At 33.6% G+C, this 14,031-nt stretch overlaps 1 protein-coding gene across 1 annotated transcript; it reads left to right on the top strand.

Annotated features, from left to right (window-relative positions):
- Window positions 1-585: 585 nt before the first annotated feature.
- On the top strand, window positions 586-5,855 carry LOC139501184 (uncharacterized protein DDB_G0290587-like). Its single transcript, XM_071290177.1, has 5 exons — window positions 586-747; window positions 2,331-2,639; window positions 3,291-3,449; window positions 4,343-5,011; window positions 5,559-5,855. The coding sequence occupies exons 1-5, from the start codon at window positions 702-704 to the stop codon at window positions 5,585-5,587; spliced, it is 1,212 nt and encodes a 403-aa protein (XP_071146278.1). The 5' UTR covers window positions 586-701; the 3' UTR covers window positions 5,588-5,855.
- Window positions 5,856-14,031: the final 8,176 nt, after the last annotated feature.

The following is a 14,031-nucleotide window of genomic DNA, read 5'->3' on the forward strand; positions in this document are numbered from 1 at the left end:
TGAGAATATTTCATTTTCAAAAATTTCGCGAAATAGCATGGGGAAAAGGGTGGGGTGGGGGGGGGGGGGGGTTTCGGAGGGGTCTCGATCTCGAATTCCCGAGCTTAAAAGCATGAAATCCCGAGGTACTGAATTTAAAGAATTCGAAAACCCGACATCCCGAAATTCAAAAAAAGAATTCCCGGATTCAAAAAGGATCAATCCCGAGCTTAAAAACACCTTATCCCGACGTCCTGAAAAAGGTCATACTCCCCTCAAACATGATAAGTTTTTTGCATGTTAAAAATTTGGATTGTTTAATAGAGGGGGGATCAAATTTTTCAAATGTTTTTCTTTGGGGGGATCAAATAAAAATAGTGAAATATTACAGGGGGTGGTTAAGAAATTGTTTATGCTTGATTTCAAAATGATCAGCCCCCAAAATGACCAGCCCCCTCGCTCCCAGGTAAAAAATTATAAGTCCCTAAAGAGGAAGATGCTTTAGAAAAAAGACGGACGACGGATGCCTTGTTATAAATAGAATTTTAGCAAAGGTCCACAAGGCCAGCCTGAATCAGGTGAGGTAAATCGTTTTTGCAGTATGAAACATCGTACGATTTATTGGGTTAGATTAGATACATACATATGTAAAAGTGATCCTATGTAAAAGTGATAACCTTTATTGAAATTGTTGTTTCCGAACTGACCATATTTACGGAGACATGGAGTTTTCTATATTTTGCATTGCCAAGGTTATCTATCTTTGTGGTAAGAAATTGTATTTTTTCTATTAATAATTTTTTTGTTATCTTTATCATGATCTATAAAACTTAATAAAAAAATATCTGATATATATGATTGCAAATTATAATTTTGAATATAAGTAAAACTAAGTACGATATGGGTCACTAAATGTGTACATTCATCCAAGTGTATGCTTAACAAAATATCTCCCGCAGCGAACAACATATGTTCAAAACTGTATATAATATACTTTGGTACTATAAATGGTGCATGATCATGATGATGTTGTATGCAGTATTCTAAATTTTAAAAGTTAAAAAAAAAATAGCAACGTAGTGTTAATAAATTGCATTGTGTATAAAAATAAATAATTTTCAAAATGTTTCATTCTGTTCCTCTTAATTAATTTTGGATATAACAAAGGCATCCGATTTTTTATTTTTGTTTACTAGTAATTTTTTGGGGTACCCTGTTAAAGCACATACCAATATAAAATTGAGTTATGCCGCTTTTTCCAACGATTATCACATTAAATGATTAATCTAACAAAAATGGGGAAAAAACACAATTTTTTTTTTTTAGTCGCCTCAGTCAGGAATATGACAGTAGTTGTCCATAATGGTCGTTTGATGTGTTTTATTATTTGATTTTGTCATTTGATTAGGGACTTTCCGTTTTGAATTTTCCTCGGAGTTCAGTAATTTTGTGATTTAAAATTTTTTTTCAGTATATCTTTTAAAATTAATAAGACTGTTAAAATAAGATACACTATTTATCATGAACGAACGATCATTCGAACGGGATAGGAAAAACTGATTTAAGCCAAACAAAAGCACGCCAGTAAAAATAGTCAATACTGAGTATTATTGGTTGTAGACCATTTATATACAATATTGTAAATCATGGCTACGTGTTTTGGAAAAAAAATGCATTGAAGGACATCGTTAATCAAAATGAAAAAAGATATCATGGTTGTATTTAAAAAAAAAAGGCTTCGGTCTTATTTATGTAGATCCATATTCGTTATCTTGCAGGGAAACTCAAAACATTTGTCAAACTTCATCAAATTTGTAGTGTGAACCATGTCTAGATATTTATCATTTTGTAACCTGATGAACAACACCATATACAGCTGTTTAATGCTCAAATAACATACACATGACGCATTGTATTGTAAATGTTTAGTAAAGATTGAAATATGTTTAGTAAAGATGGAAATATGTTTAGTAAAGATTGAAATATGTTTAGTAAAGATGGGAATAGGTTTAGTAAAGATGAAAATATGTTTAGTAAAGATGGGAACATGTTTAGTAAAGATGGAAATATGATTAGTAAAGATGGGAATATGTTTAGTAAAGATGGAATATGTTTAGTAAAGATGGAAATATGTTTAGTAAAGATGGATATATGTTAAGTAAAGATGGAAATATGTTTAGTAAAGATGGAAATATGTTAAGTAAAGATTGAAATATGTTTAGTAAAGATTGAAACTATAAGAAGGACCATTGAGTAATAAATTCATGTAAAATTGTCCATAACACTAAATGCGAAACGCATTATTAAAAAATAGTTATATAGCTTTGTATTATTATTATATTTTTGGGCAGGAATTTTCAAGTTATCATGGAGTATGCCCTTGTCATATTCGACATACAGCTGTCCTTCAAATATCAACACTGGCAATAGACATTTAGTATTTGAGAAAGTCTGCTACGAGTTTGTTTTGAACCGGAAGGAGTATTGGGATGGCGCGAGACATGATTGTAACAACAGAGGTGGTGATCTGGCTCTGGTAAAAAGTTACGATGTCCAATATTATCTGCAGACGACACTACAGAAATTAAATGTTGGTAAACAGGCAGTTTGGATTGGACTAAACGATAGGCACCGTGAAAAACACTTCGTATGGGTGGATGGTATGTTTTGATATATATATATAAGACTTCAAACTAAAAAATAATGTATAGGCCGTTACCTTAGAATATTAGAAAGACATGGAGGCAATAAAAAAATCTAAGATGGCAAAATTGAATTAAAAAACAATCGTCAAGAAAGAGATTTAGTCGTATTTTTCTTTAAAAAAAAACCAACAAATGTGTGCTTTTATCAAAATTTGTTTAATGTAACCCCTAATATGTAGTCTAAAAGGCCAGACTAAAACTAAGCAAATAAAATCAGGATCCCGAATCCAAAAAATAGTAAGAAAATAGAACAGAAATAAACTGAATTTTGAATCTGCATGTTAAATGACTTAAATAAAGATACGGAAGTTTGATTGGTGGTACAAACTGAATGACTGAAATACGGAAGTTTGATTGGTGGTACAAACTGAATGACTGAAATACGTTCTCTTGATTGGTCTATTATTTTCAAAAGAGAAAAAAACAGAATTAGTCCCAAAGATGTGATAAAATGGAAATGATATACTTGCTATGGGTAGAAAGGCATGGGATTTTAAAATATGTATGAAAAATGCATATGGGTTGTACGGAAATAGCGTTATTATTTCAACCTTAAAATAAATGCGTTTTTCATTCCAACATAGCAAGTGTATGATTTTATTTTAGGATCACCCCTATCATACAGTCATTGGGCAGTACATGAAGGCAACGGAATCTTACACCTTACACAAGATTGTGTACAAATACACATGGGAGACCACGGCTTGTGGCATGATAGGGAATGCCACTTATGGCCGAATAAATTCTCTTACATTTGTCAGTTTCGTAAGTATTATATTAATCGTCAATGTACATTATTTATATTTGACACCTTATTTAAAAATAAATGTCACGTGTGCAAATTCTCATAAAGTTGTGTCTAGTTATAATGTTATAATTGTTTAGATAAGAGTTCTCGAGTGTTCTTCCGCTCGCTTTTCGCTATAAAAAAACATACAAGATTTTTTTTGGTTTTCTGTGTCGCCGGGTTGCTGTCATATTGCTGTATACCCTTAACCTCCTTTATTCATGCTGCATGTGGGTTTTTTATATTAGCTTTTCCAATTGAAAAACGATCAAAAGCTCCGTTTTCACTTCATTGTTGTTTTTGTTTTGTTTCGAAAACTAGAAGTGTTTTCATTTTTCATTACATTATTGACAACAGATTAAAAAACAGTCTTTGCTTTTAAGTACGAAATAAAGTGAAAATGAAACTGCTATCTTATCTCCTACTTTTATCCATTCGGAACTTCAACCAATGACGTGACTTTCTTTCAAAACATCAGTGGCGGATCCAGAAATTTTCATAAGTGGAGGCCCACTGACTGACCTAAGAGGGGGCCCGCTCGAGTCACGCTTCAGTGATTCCCTATATAAGCAACCAATTTTTTTTCCCAAAAAGGGGGGGGGCGGGAGCCCCCTGCCCTCCCCCATTAAATCCGCCTCTGAACATGGGCTACGAATAGTGCAACTATATCAATGATCAATGATATTCTGAAATTGTAAATACATATATTATGAATTCAACAATGTCAATAATCTTTATATTATATACATTTGGGTTGCTTATTTGCACAACATTGAGGAGAAAATGTCATTGTGGCGAGTAGTTTCAAAAACCAATTTTACTCTTGATGTCAATATGTAAGTATATTAATTATTCGTATTTTTCATTTTAGCTACGGTAGAAACCGTACACACAGTTAAACCCATAATACCAACGACAACAACAACTACAACTACAACAATCCCATCGACTACTATTCCGACCAAATCATCGAGTACGACAAAACCATCGACGACAACACTTCCGCCGACAACAACACTTCCGCCGACAACAACAACACTTTCGCCTACGACAACAAGACTTTCTACCACAACAACGTCAAAACCAGAAACCGAATACCCTTCTACAACAACACAACTACCCGAGAAAGAATATCCGACTACAATAGAACAATTAGCGGAACGAGAGTATCCTATAACAACAGAACATTTATCCGAGAAAGAATATCCTATTACAACACATTTGCCAGAGAGAGAATATCCTAAAACAACAACACATTTGCCAGAGAGAGAATATCCTATTACTACAACACATTTTCCTATTCCTTCAACACAATATCCAATTCCAACAACAATTGTACCCGACCGAGAATATCCTCTAACAACAACGCCAGAACCTAATCGAGAATATCCTGTTACAACAACTCATTTACCCAATCGAGAATACCCTATGACAACCAAACATGTACCCGATCGAGAATATCCTATTACAACAACGCAGTTACCATCCATGCCTGATAAGGAAAACCAAACAAAAAATAGTGGAAACGGACATTTTCTCAGTAAGTTTCAAGCCAATATTCTGCCCTGATAAAAATATAAAAATAAGAAGATATTATATCACATGACATAAAATGACAAAGACGTGTAGCAACTACAAAAATGTTTTTACAAACTTACTTTTGGAATTTCGGCCGATTTTTTGTAACAAAATGTTTTTGCCATTTTTACGTTCTAAATTGCAGGTTTGATTTCGGTTTTTAACAAATGCCTAGCGGCAAATATTTGTAGCATATTCGAGACGAGTATTCGTCTTGAAATTTTTTAATATATTCCATGTTTTTTTACACGTCTTCTAGGTTTTCCATGACAGCTCGTTTTATTTAAAACTTTAGTAGACTGGAATGACCAAAAACTGATATGGAGATATATGTTATTGTTAAGACCACATATGTCTTTAAGTTTATCGTGTTGTTAAGGTTGTTGTCTCATAGAACTTTTCGCTTTAACTACTTTTATTGTTTTCTATGTAGACGATTTTTTTATATTTATTGATTAGGTCTGTTCTTAATGAAGTAAAATAGTCTTTCTCTTATTACTCTCTTTCAGCTCCGGCACCAGAAGATGTTAATGTATAAAGTTGGATTCGGACGTGATATAGACTGTATGTTCAGAAGCAGGTCACTTTCTTGGTTTAGATCGACGCCTTCGGCTTGTAGGTGTTATAACTACTGTATTCGTCTCAACTCGGCCGATTCCGTAACCTCATTTTACGGATAGAAGGAGAGTACCGAGGATTGCCGAAAGATAACTACTTTTTGATCTGTCGAATTGTATGATATTGTATATTTATTTATTATTTCAGAGCTGTTATTTCTGTATTGAATATAAATTTAAACTTATGTGTTTTGATATCGTTAAATTTCAAGAATCTACGTACTACCATGAAGATGGTGGTTTACACAATTAAGGACTGAATGTAATATTTTTTTCTGTCTATGAAGAAATAACATCCGAAATGTAGTGCACAAAGATTATTACATTGGTTGCAATGAATTACATTGATTTCCCAGTTAAATAAAAACCGATAATTTCACACGTGAAATAAACGTGGTTATTTCACTCTCTGATGTCATACAACAATAGGTGTTGGCAAGACATTGATAACGACGTATCAAAACAAATTGTAAATGCGTAGAAAAAAGATATAGTTCCTTACATGTTTTACATTAATTTCTTTAAAAAAAAAAGACATTTGCCAATGTAATAAAAAAAATAACTAATTAAAGAATTCAAATATCGAAAAATATTCAACTCGTGACCGAACAACACTGATAATTAACTCATGCGCTACGCGCATTTGTGATTTAATGTGTTAATCGGTCACTCGTTGAATAAATTAAATAAATTGAATAAACTCGGGTATAAATTATGTTAAAGTGTGCACCACTTTTTTATGTTATTTCGAATAGACAGAAAAAATATTACAGTCTTATAATTTAATTCTAAATTCCATTTTGAAACGGAGTAAACCATGAAAAAACGTTGATGACGTCACATGGTCAAATGACTAAATTGTGTTTATGAGCTGATAAACAAAACAGCGTCAGCCAATCAGAAGACACGTTACATCCACAATTAAATTATTCAACCATAGTCATAGACAAAACGACGTAAGCAATTCGAGCGAATCCCATATATCATAACAGTACGCTATTAAGGCCCTGACAGCAAATTATAGAATAATTCAAAAGAGAAACAATCGGCTTGATTTTTCATTAAACAATAAATGAAAAACAAAATATGACAGAAAGCAACCAACAACAAAGACTGATTTACAGGCCCCTGACTTGAGACAGTCACATACAGAATTAGGAATAGTTTAACATGTTTGCGAGCGTTCAATCCCGTGGCGGATCAAGAATTTTTCATAAGTGGGGTCCCACTGACTGCCTAAGAGGGTGCCCGCTCCAGTCATGCTTCAGTGATTCCCTATATAATCAACCAAATTTTTCCCACAAAAGGGGTTGCCCGGGCCCCCTGAAAAAACCTTTAAATCCGCCTCTGCAATCCTCTACTAACCCGATACGTTGCTGTGACTACACAACATAATTACAAACTGTAAAAGCTGTTAAAGGGGCTTGACTTATCAGGTCAGCCTGAAGTGCAAACAAATACTTATAAAAAGACAAACTGAGACACCAAGTACCGATAAAAAATAATGCATATTCTTAACGAGAACAAAATGAATAATAAATCAAATCATGTTGGTCAATAAACAAAGTTTGAGGGCCTAGAAAATTGATTGACTGAAATGAGGGGCAAGGCATTAACATTGAGGATAAAATTGGCTTTGCGGTAGGTCAAAGACCTTCCCTGGAATTAGTTGTTTAAACGGATTGATTAATTATAGTCCACATTCTGGAGTCAATTTCACAAAAATACTAAGATAGATCGAAAACATACTAAATCGTTCATGACTTACGATCAATCTTAATCGGAAGGTTTTTTTTTTGTTTTTTTTTTTTGTGAAACTGACTCCTGAACTGCCGTGAATTTATACATCCAACAAAATTTTTTTTTAAGAAAGGTATCTATTAGACCATATTTCTACTCTCCTATTGAAAATTACGGATTAGAATTGCATTTTCAAAAATGGCACAATTCTTATTCCATCACTTTCATTTCCTGTTTTCCCCAAAATAAAACACAAAATAAAGACTTAGTAGAAATTACTATTCAAGGGCAGTAACTCCTATAGATTAAGGTTACTAACAATTTCTATCTTGTTGACCAATTTGTAGACACTGTCTTGAAGAACAATCAAAATTTATTTTTGTCTAAACAACAAAAAATGGTAAGCATTCGTAATTTGAAGGCTATGTTGATTTAATTTTTTTTGGTGGGGGGATCTTAATAGAAAAAACAAGGATATACAGCAAACAAAAAAACACAAAGGCTTTTATTGCTGATCTTCATCTCAAAATCATAGCGAGACCTTCAACACGGAGCATAAACAACACTCACCTCACTGCAAGATTGCAACGGCCGCTATATATAGCAACGGCATGAGTAGAATCCCTAGCAAAAATAATTTGTATATAGACTTTGTAAAATGAAACATCACTGAATCGGGCCCATTAGAAAAATAACATACTGCAAAAGAAATACATATCTATACAACACAATAGTTACTACGCATAGGTGTAAATCTGTTGAAAATATTTTAGTCATTACGGTATTTTTGTCTTGTCTTGCTATTTCTTGTTGTTCTCGTTGTTTTTTTTTTATTTCTATAGTTTCGCAAAAGATGGACACACATCATCATTACAGGGGTTACTTCTTTTTAGGACCGACACATAATTGGCTATGTTAACCTATAAGAGATCTTGTCTTGTAGAGTCTAAAAAATGTTAGTACGTAAATTTTTCATAGGATTTTGGGGTATAAGTGGTAAGGGAATTTGTGCAAGACTTACATAACTTGCATAACGATCATCTCAATGGTTTACTGGGGCAAAAAACAGGATTTTCCCATCGCCCCTTCGGCAGTTAAACCCTTCCTACAGTCTGTTAATTGTGTGCACTTGGTGGGTTAAAGCGCAGTCATGTCCGGTCAATAAATCCTATGCCTACCAAAGGGTAGGGTGTCAAGATCTCCGTATGTTTAAAATCCCTTGCAATAATCATACGAAGCGTCCGAAGGTAGCCTATTGCAAGGCAAACATTTGGCTTTATCCAACATACCCTTAATTCCAAGTTTATGGCAATCCAAATCTATATATAGCCCTTTATCCCGGTTTTTTTATTTTATTTGTAAATATCTGAACATGCTTGAAATAACTGCTACTGGACAATAGCCAAGCAGTAAGACAAAAAGACTATGGTCATGTTTTTCTCTGGCTGTTTATGATGTCTTTACAAATTACACTAAATCCATTGGATGTTGGATGTGTACGGATTGATAGTTTAGTCTTAGATGCATGATTTTTTTATTAGTTGTTAGTGGCTTTGAACTAGATGTCAGATAACTGCGAGTACTCTCAGATCTGTTCATTGTGTCTTTTTGTGTCGGGATGTATAAGTACCCGGCCACGTCCACTTATATTTTTGTCCATCTGATGAGTTAAGCCTTTTTCAACTGATTTTTATAGTTCGTTCTTATGTTGTACTGTTATACCACTGTCCCAGGTTAGGGGGAGGGTTGGGATCCCGCTAACATGTTTAACCCCGCCACATTATTTATGTATGTGCCTGTCCCAAGTCATGAGCCTGTATATTCAGTGGGTGTCGTTTGTTTATGTGTTACATATTTGTTTTTCGTTAATTTTTTTACATAAATAAGGCCGTTAGTTTTCTCGTTTGAATTGTTTTACATTGTCTTATCGGGGCCTTTTACAGCTGACTATGCGGTATGTGCTTTGCTCATTGTTGAAGGCCGTACGGTGACCTATAGTTGTTAATGTCTGTGTCATTTTGGTCTTTTGTGGATAGTTGTCTCATTGGCAATCATACCACATCTTCTTTTTTTTAGTCCTATGCTGACCGTGTTTATCTGCAGAATTCAGATTCCTGCAAGATACAGCATTGAACAAAGGCGGTCAATTGATTATTCACTTCAATTGTTAATTATCTAGGTATCCTTTCTGTTATTTTTGTAATTGTTGCGTTTTAGTGGTTTCATTGGCTTACATTTTTCCATCTATCCATAAAAAAAATGTACTTGTCTTACATTCAACGGGAGATAACTAAAAAAACAATGAAAATACTTATGGTGAACTGATATGATGCACTTCACTTCATCAGAGACCTATACTACAAATAATTTGTATTTCTATGTCCCTGACTTCATGATGGATATAATTGAAAAACAAAACAACGCCAATGCTTTTGTACACAATAGCTTACATAATGTTTTGTGAGCTTGTTTTATTTGCTTAGCAACTGTTTAATTTACGTTATGCGGTCTTGAGTTGTGATGAATAATTTAAGAAAGAAAAAACATACTACATCATTTTACAACATTGTTTGGAGTAAATTCTAGAGAATTTAACCGAGAGATTACGGATGACTATCTTTCATACTTTCTTGTCCTATTTCCGATATGAGCGGGCGCATTTACGAAATATTTTGCCTATTAGAAAATTTGCGTTTACTTGTATGTGAAGAGACAAGCATGCGCAATTATGATACTTAGTTCGTGGCATGTCTCCAGAACGTGCGGTAATCGTTTGTCTTCCTGTACATGTACCTTCAATTATTTAAAGGAGTTGTCATTTTTATCAATATAAGATTTTGAGAACACTAAAACACACCGCGAAATCGCTGGCATTTCAAGCTTTTAAGCTGTTGTAGGATGATTTATTGTAAAAGATTTTATGTCTGGAGAAAAGGTATCAAAAGCCCTCTCCATTTTTGCCAAAGTCCGTTATTTGTTTCCTTTTATGTTAAATTTCATTATTTTCGAGTATCTGACACTAGACCACAATTACTCTTCCCCTTTGCTACAATGCATTTCTTGGTAAAAGTCAAATTAAATTTTAAAAAAATACACCGCTTCAAACATGAAATAAATGTAACTGCTTATAGACCATTATTATTCTCATAAAATATGCTTCTAGGACAATCCATTAGTGCTTTTTCTTTTGAAGTAGCATGATACATTTCCAATATTCAGTTTCATGGTCTTGTTTGTAAAAAGGCAGAAGGTACCAAAACGGATAGTCAATTTCAGTATTAAAAAACACACTGACAACGTCATAGCAAAAAATAACCAATAACCAATAAAAAATGTATTGGTAAATCGTTTAAATGATTTTAGAACTATTCAATCTGAAGTGTCACTTTCACATTCTTTGAATCATTCGTATACCCCATCCAACGATGGAAACTCTTTTCTAATTATGTTTACTACACAAGCCGGTATGATTATTCTATGTTTCTTGCCAAGTGGTTGACCTTTCCTGACCCAGCACACAAACTGACGATAAGCCACAAGCCTGCTTTGTCTGTTAGTAAGTACGTCTGGAGCTCTCCCTCCCTTTCAGTAAGACAAAGTTGACCTTTAAATTTTCTGTCAACATTTTTGATATTTTCGTTCAAATAGCTGAAGAATTAGTACGTGGTGAAAGGACATTACTTCCTGAATATTAAAAAAAAAAAAAAAAAGAAGATCGCCTTATATAACTGCAATTGGTAATTATACTATCTATTTCAAAAATTCAAGGTCACCGATTCTTATTTAGAATTTTTACATCATTATTCATAAATTTATTCAATTAAATTAATTCAGTATTCCTTGTTTTTAACAAAAAATATTCAGCGTCAATAATATATTTAATTAAACTGAGCTCATGGAAAATATTAAGATTCCCCCGTTTATCATTCATACGAAATGTTCACACCTAGAAAAGTGAACCGTGACGGCTTAAATTCACTGAGTAAAGATCAAAAGATACAAAATGCTAATCTTTTAATTAACTTGAATTTAACCACGCATTCAACAGGTAGTCACTATGTGTCAAAGTACAATACACATTGTATTTGCGGGGCCGTATTTGCACACTACAAATGTACTAGCAGCACATATTTACTAGCCTGACGTAAAAGGTAAAAAGTACAAACATGCATTTTTAAAACACTACCAGTTATACATGTAAGTTCAAAATATCCGTCGGAAAAAAAAATCATAAAAAAATATTTTATATATATGATTTACTTGTATCACTATAAACATTTCAGAAAATATTAAAATATAAATCGTACATTCTACTTTCAAAATGAGCGCTGTTCCATCTTAATTATTAGTTGGTTAATAGCCACACCAAACGTCGTCTATGCGCTTTAAATAGCGTTATAAGATGATTAACGATTAAGATTTAAAATGAGATTATTTCCACTCCCGGCATGCTTAAAGACATAAACTACGTCACATAAGTCAGGAAGTTCGAAGAAATAAAATTAATAATTCTTAATTTTCTCCTTTATTGCTGTTCATATCCAGATAAAACTTGGTGAATATGTTTTTTATTGTATTATGGACATAATTAGCTGATAAGTAAAAATTCGCGAATTATCCCTTTAAGCAGACAACATTATGTAATACAGGGGCGGGTCCAGCCATTTTAAAAAGGGGGTTCCCCAGTAACCAAAGACAAGGGGGGCAACTACATTCAAATGCATTGACAATCTCCCATACAGACAGGAGGAGGAGGAAAGGACGATAACTCTGTCTGTATGGGAGATTGATGCATTGAGCGTCCAAAAAAAAGGGGGGTTCCGACCCCACCCCCTGGATCCGCCATTGTAATAGATTGAGTGTTTGATGCAATGAAAATCAGATCCGCTGTTAGTTTTAACTACGATACTCTCCACCCTAACCTTAGAGGAGCGTACGTAGCCTAACAACATTGGATAGTTTTGATATTTCCAAATTTGATAAAAAAAATAAAAAATAATAAAAAAAAAAAAAAAGCTGTATTACGAAACTGAACTGCTAGCGCTGTGAAGCATGCATAATTGTTTACGCTTGTAACCTTTGATCTGCATACTATTACTATACTAATATGCATTTCGGGCAAGATTAAATCATATTTTTTCATCCGAGCAGTCTAATTATACCTAAAACGACCCCAAAGATTTGGTCGCTCACCTGGCAGCTTCCTACACACTACAATGCATACCACGAATGATCTAGTGGTTATGAATGACCGAAGGGTTTCCTTTTAGTATTCATTCTCATAGTATCTATATATATGCTCCTTGATTAGCAGCTGTGCTCGGAAACAAAAGTCTTGCAACCATTTGAACCTGATGAACGGTCAAACTACCTTTTGACTAGCTAACGTAACTTGTAAAGATTCAAAGCGATTCTGAGTTTGCATGGTATAATTTTAGGGTTTGTGCCCGTTCATTATTGAAAACGTAATGACAACCTTCAATAGTCTCTTTTGTTTTATCCGTGTTATGTGGTTGCTGTCTTATTGATGCCAATTATATCTCAATCATAGACACATTAATATGTATATGAGAGTCCGAATCCCTCCGAAACTTAGGCCCATCCGAAACTTAGGACCCTACTAAACATTTGACAGTGGTTAACAGCAGAACATTAGAAACAACTAAACATAGGTTGAATAGGCTTTGACTCATCGAAAATCAGATAAAGCATTAACTCATTGAAAATCAGATAAAGCATTAACTCATTGAAAATCGAATAACTATAGCAACTACAAAAAAAAGTCCCAGAGTTCTAATCTAAGACTACTCGCAGTTACTGAGGGCTAGTTGAAATCCCGATTTCCACTAATAAATGCAGAAGATTTCGGGCATGTCAATCTGCATGTACACCCATAAGGGTTTAATTATATAAATTTGATTTTTTTTAAAAAGAAGACATCATTCAACTGCATGTATACATGACCTTGTCATATGGCGAAAGATAAGCGAATATTTATACAGAATGTATGATTTATTATTTTTATTTAGGCCATCGTTGATAATTAAATACACATGAGTAGACAAAAAATACGGCGGAAAATTATCCGGTCACTGAATATTTAAAAAAATATGTCTATACAATTAACTAACAAACAAACAAATACGCTATAACTGTGTCCATATGATTTTCTGATTGATTAGTTAATAATTAATCACAGAACACAGGGGCGGATCCAGAACCTCGATTCCTGGGGGGGGGGGCACCAAAACCAAAATTTATATATTTTTTGAGATGTATACATGTATATATGCGAGTGTGGGTGGGTTTATTTTGTTGTTTTTTGTTGTTGTTGTGTTGGGTTTTTTTTTAGGGGGGTCACATCATCGTAACTATTTCACTTTATACTTTATTTTCCTGTCAATTGATCTTTTTTATATTCGTCCTAAACAAGCATCAAATATTTGCCACTGGACTTTAGACAACCAACAATCAATCAATATTTTGATTATGTATATATTTCATCACCTCTACCTTCTTTTATCTATACTTTTTGGCCTCCCTTCCAGGCTTACTTTTTTGCACAGAATTCTTATCTCTGTAAAACACCTTCATATCCTTTAATATATATCATGTATATAGTTAA

This window comes from Mytilus edulis, chromosome 13 (assembly GCF_963676685.1).
Source record: "Mytilus edulis chromosome 13, xbMytEdul2.2, whole genome shotgun sequence".
NCBI classification, from domain to species: domain Eukaryota; kingdom Metazoa; phylum Mollusca; class Bivalvia; order Mytilida; family Mytilidae; genus Mytilus; species Mytilus edulis.

Excerpts from the sequence above, each read along its gene's own strand:
- LOC139501184 (XM_071290177.1), top strand. The coding sequence starts at position 702 with ATGGAGTTTTCTATATTTTGCATTGCCAAGGTTATCTATCTTTGTG. Across the intron at positions 748-2,330 it reads CAAGGTTATCTATCTTTGTG|GAATTTTCAAGTTATCATGG; the intron begins GTAAGAAATTGT and ends ATTTTTGGGCAG. Across the intron at positions 2,640-3,290 it reads ACACTTCGTATGGGTGGATG|GATCACCCCTATCATACAGT; the intron begins GTATGTTTTGAT and ends ATTTTATTTTAG.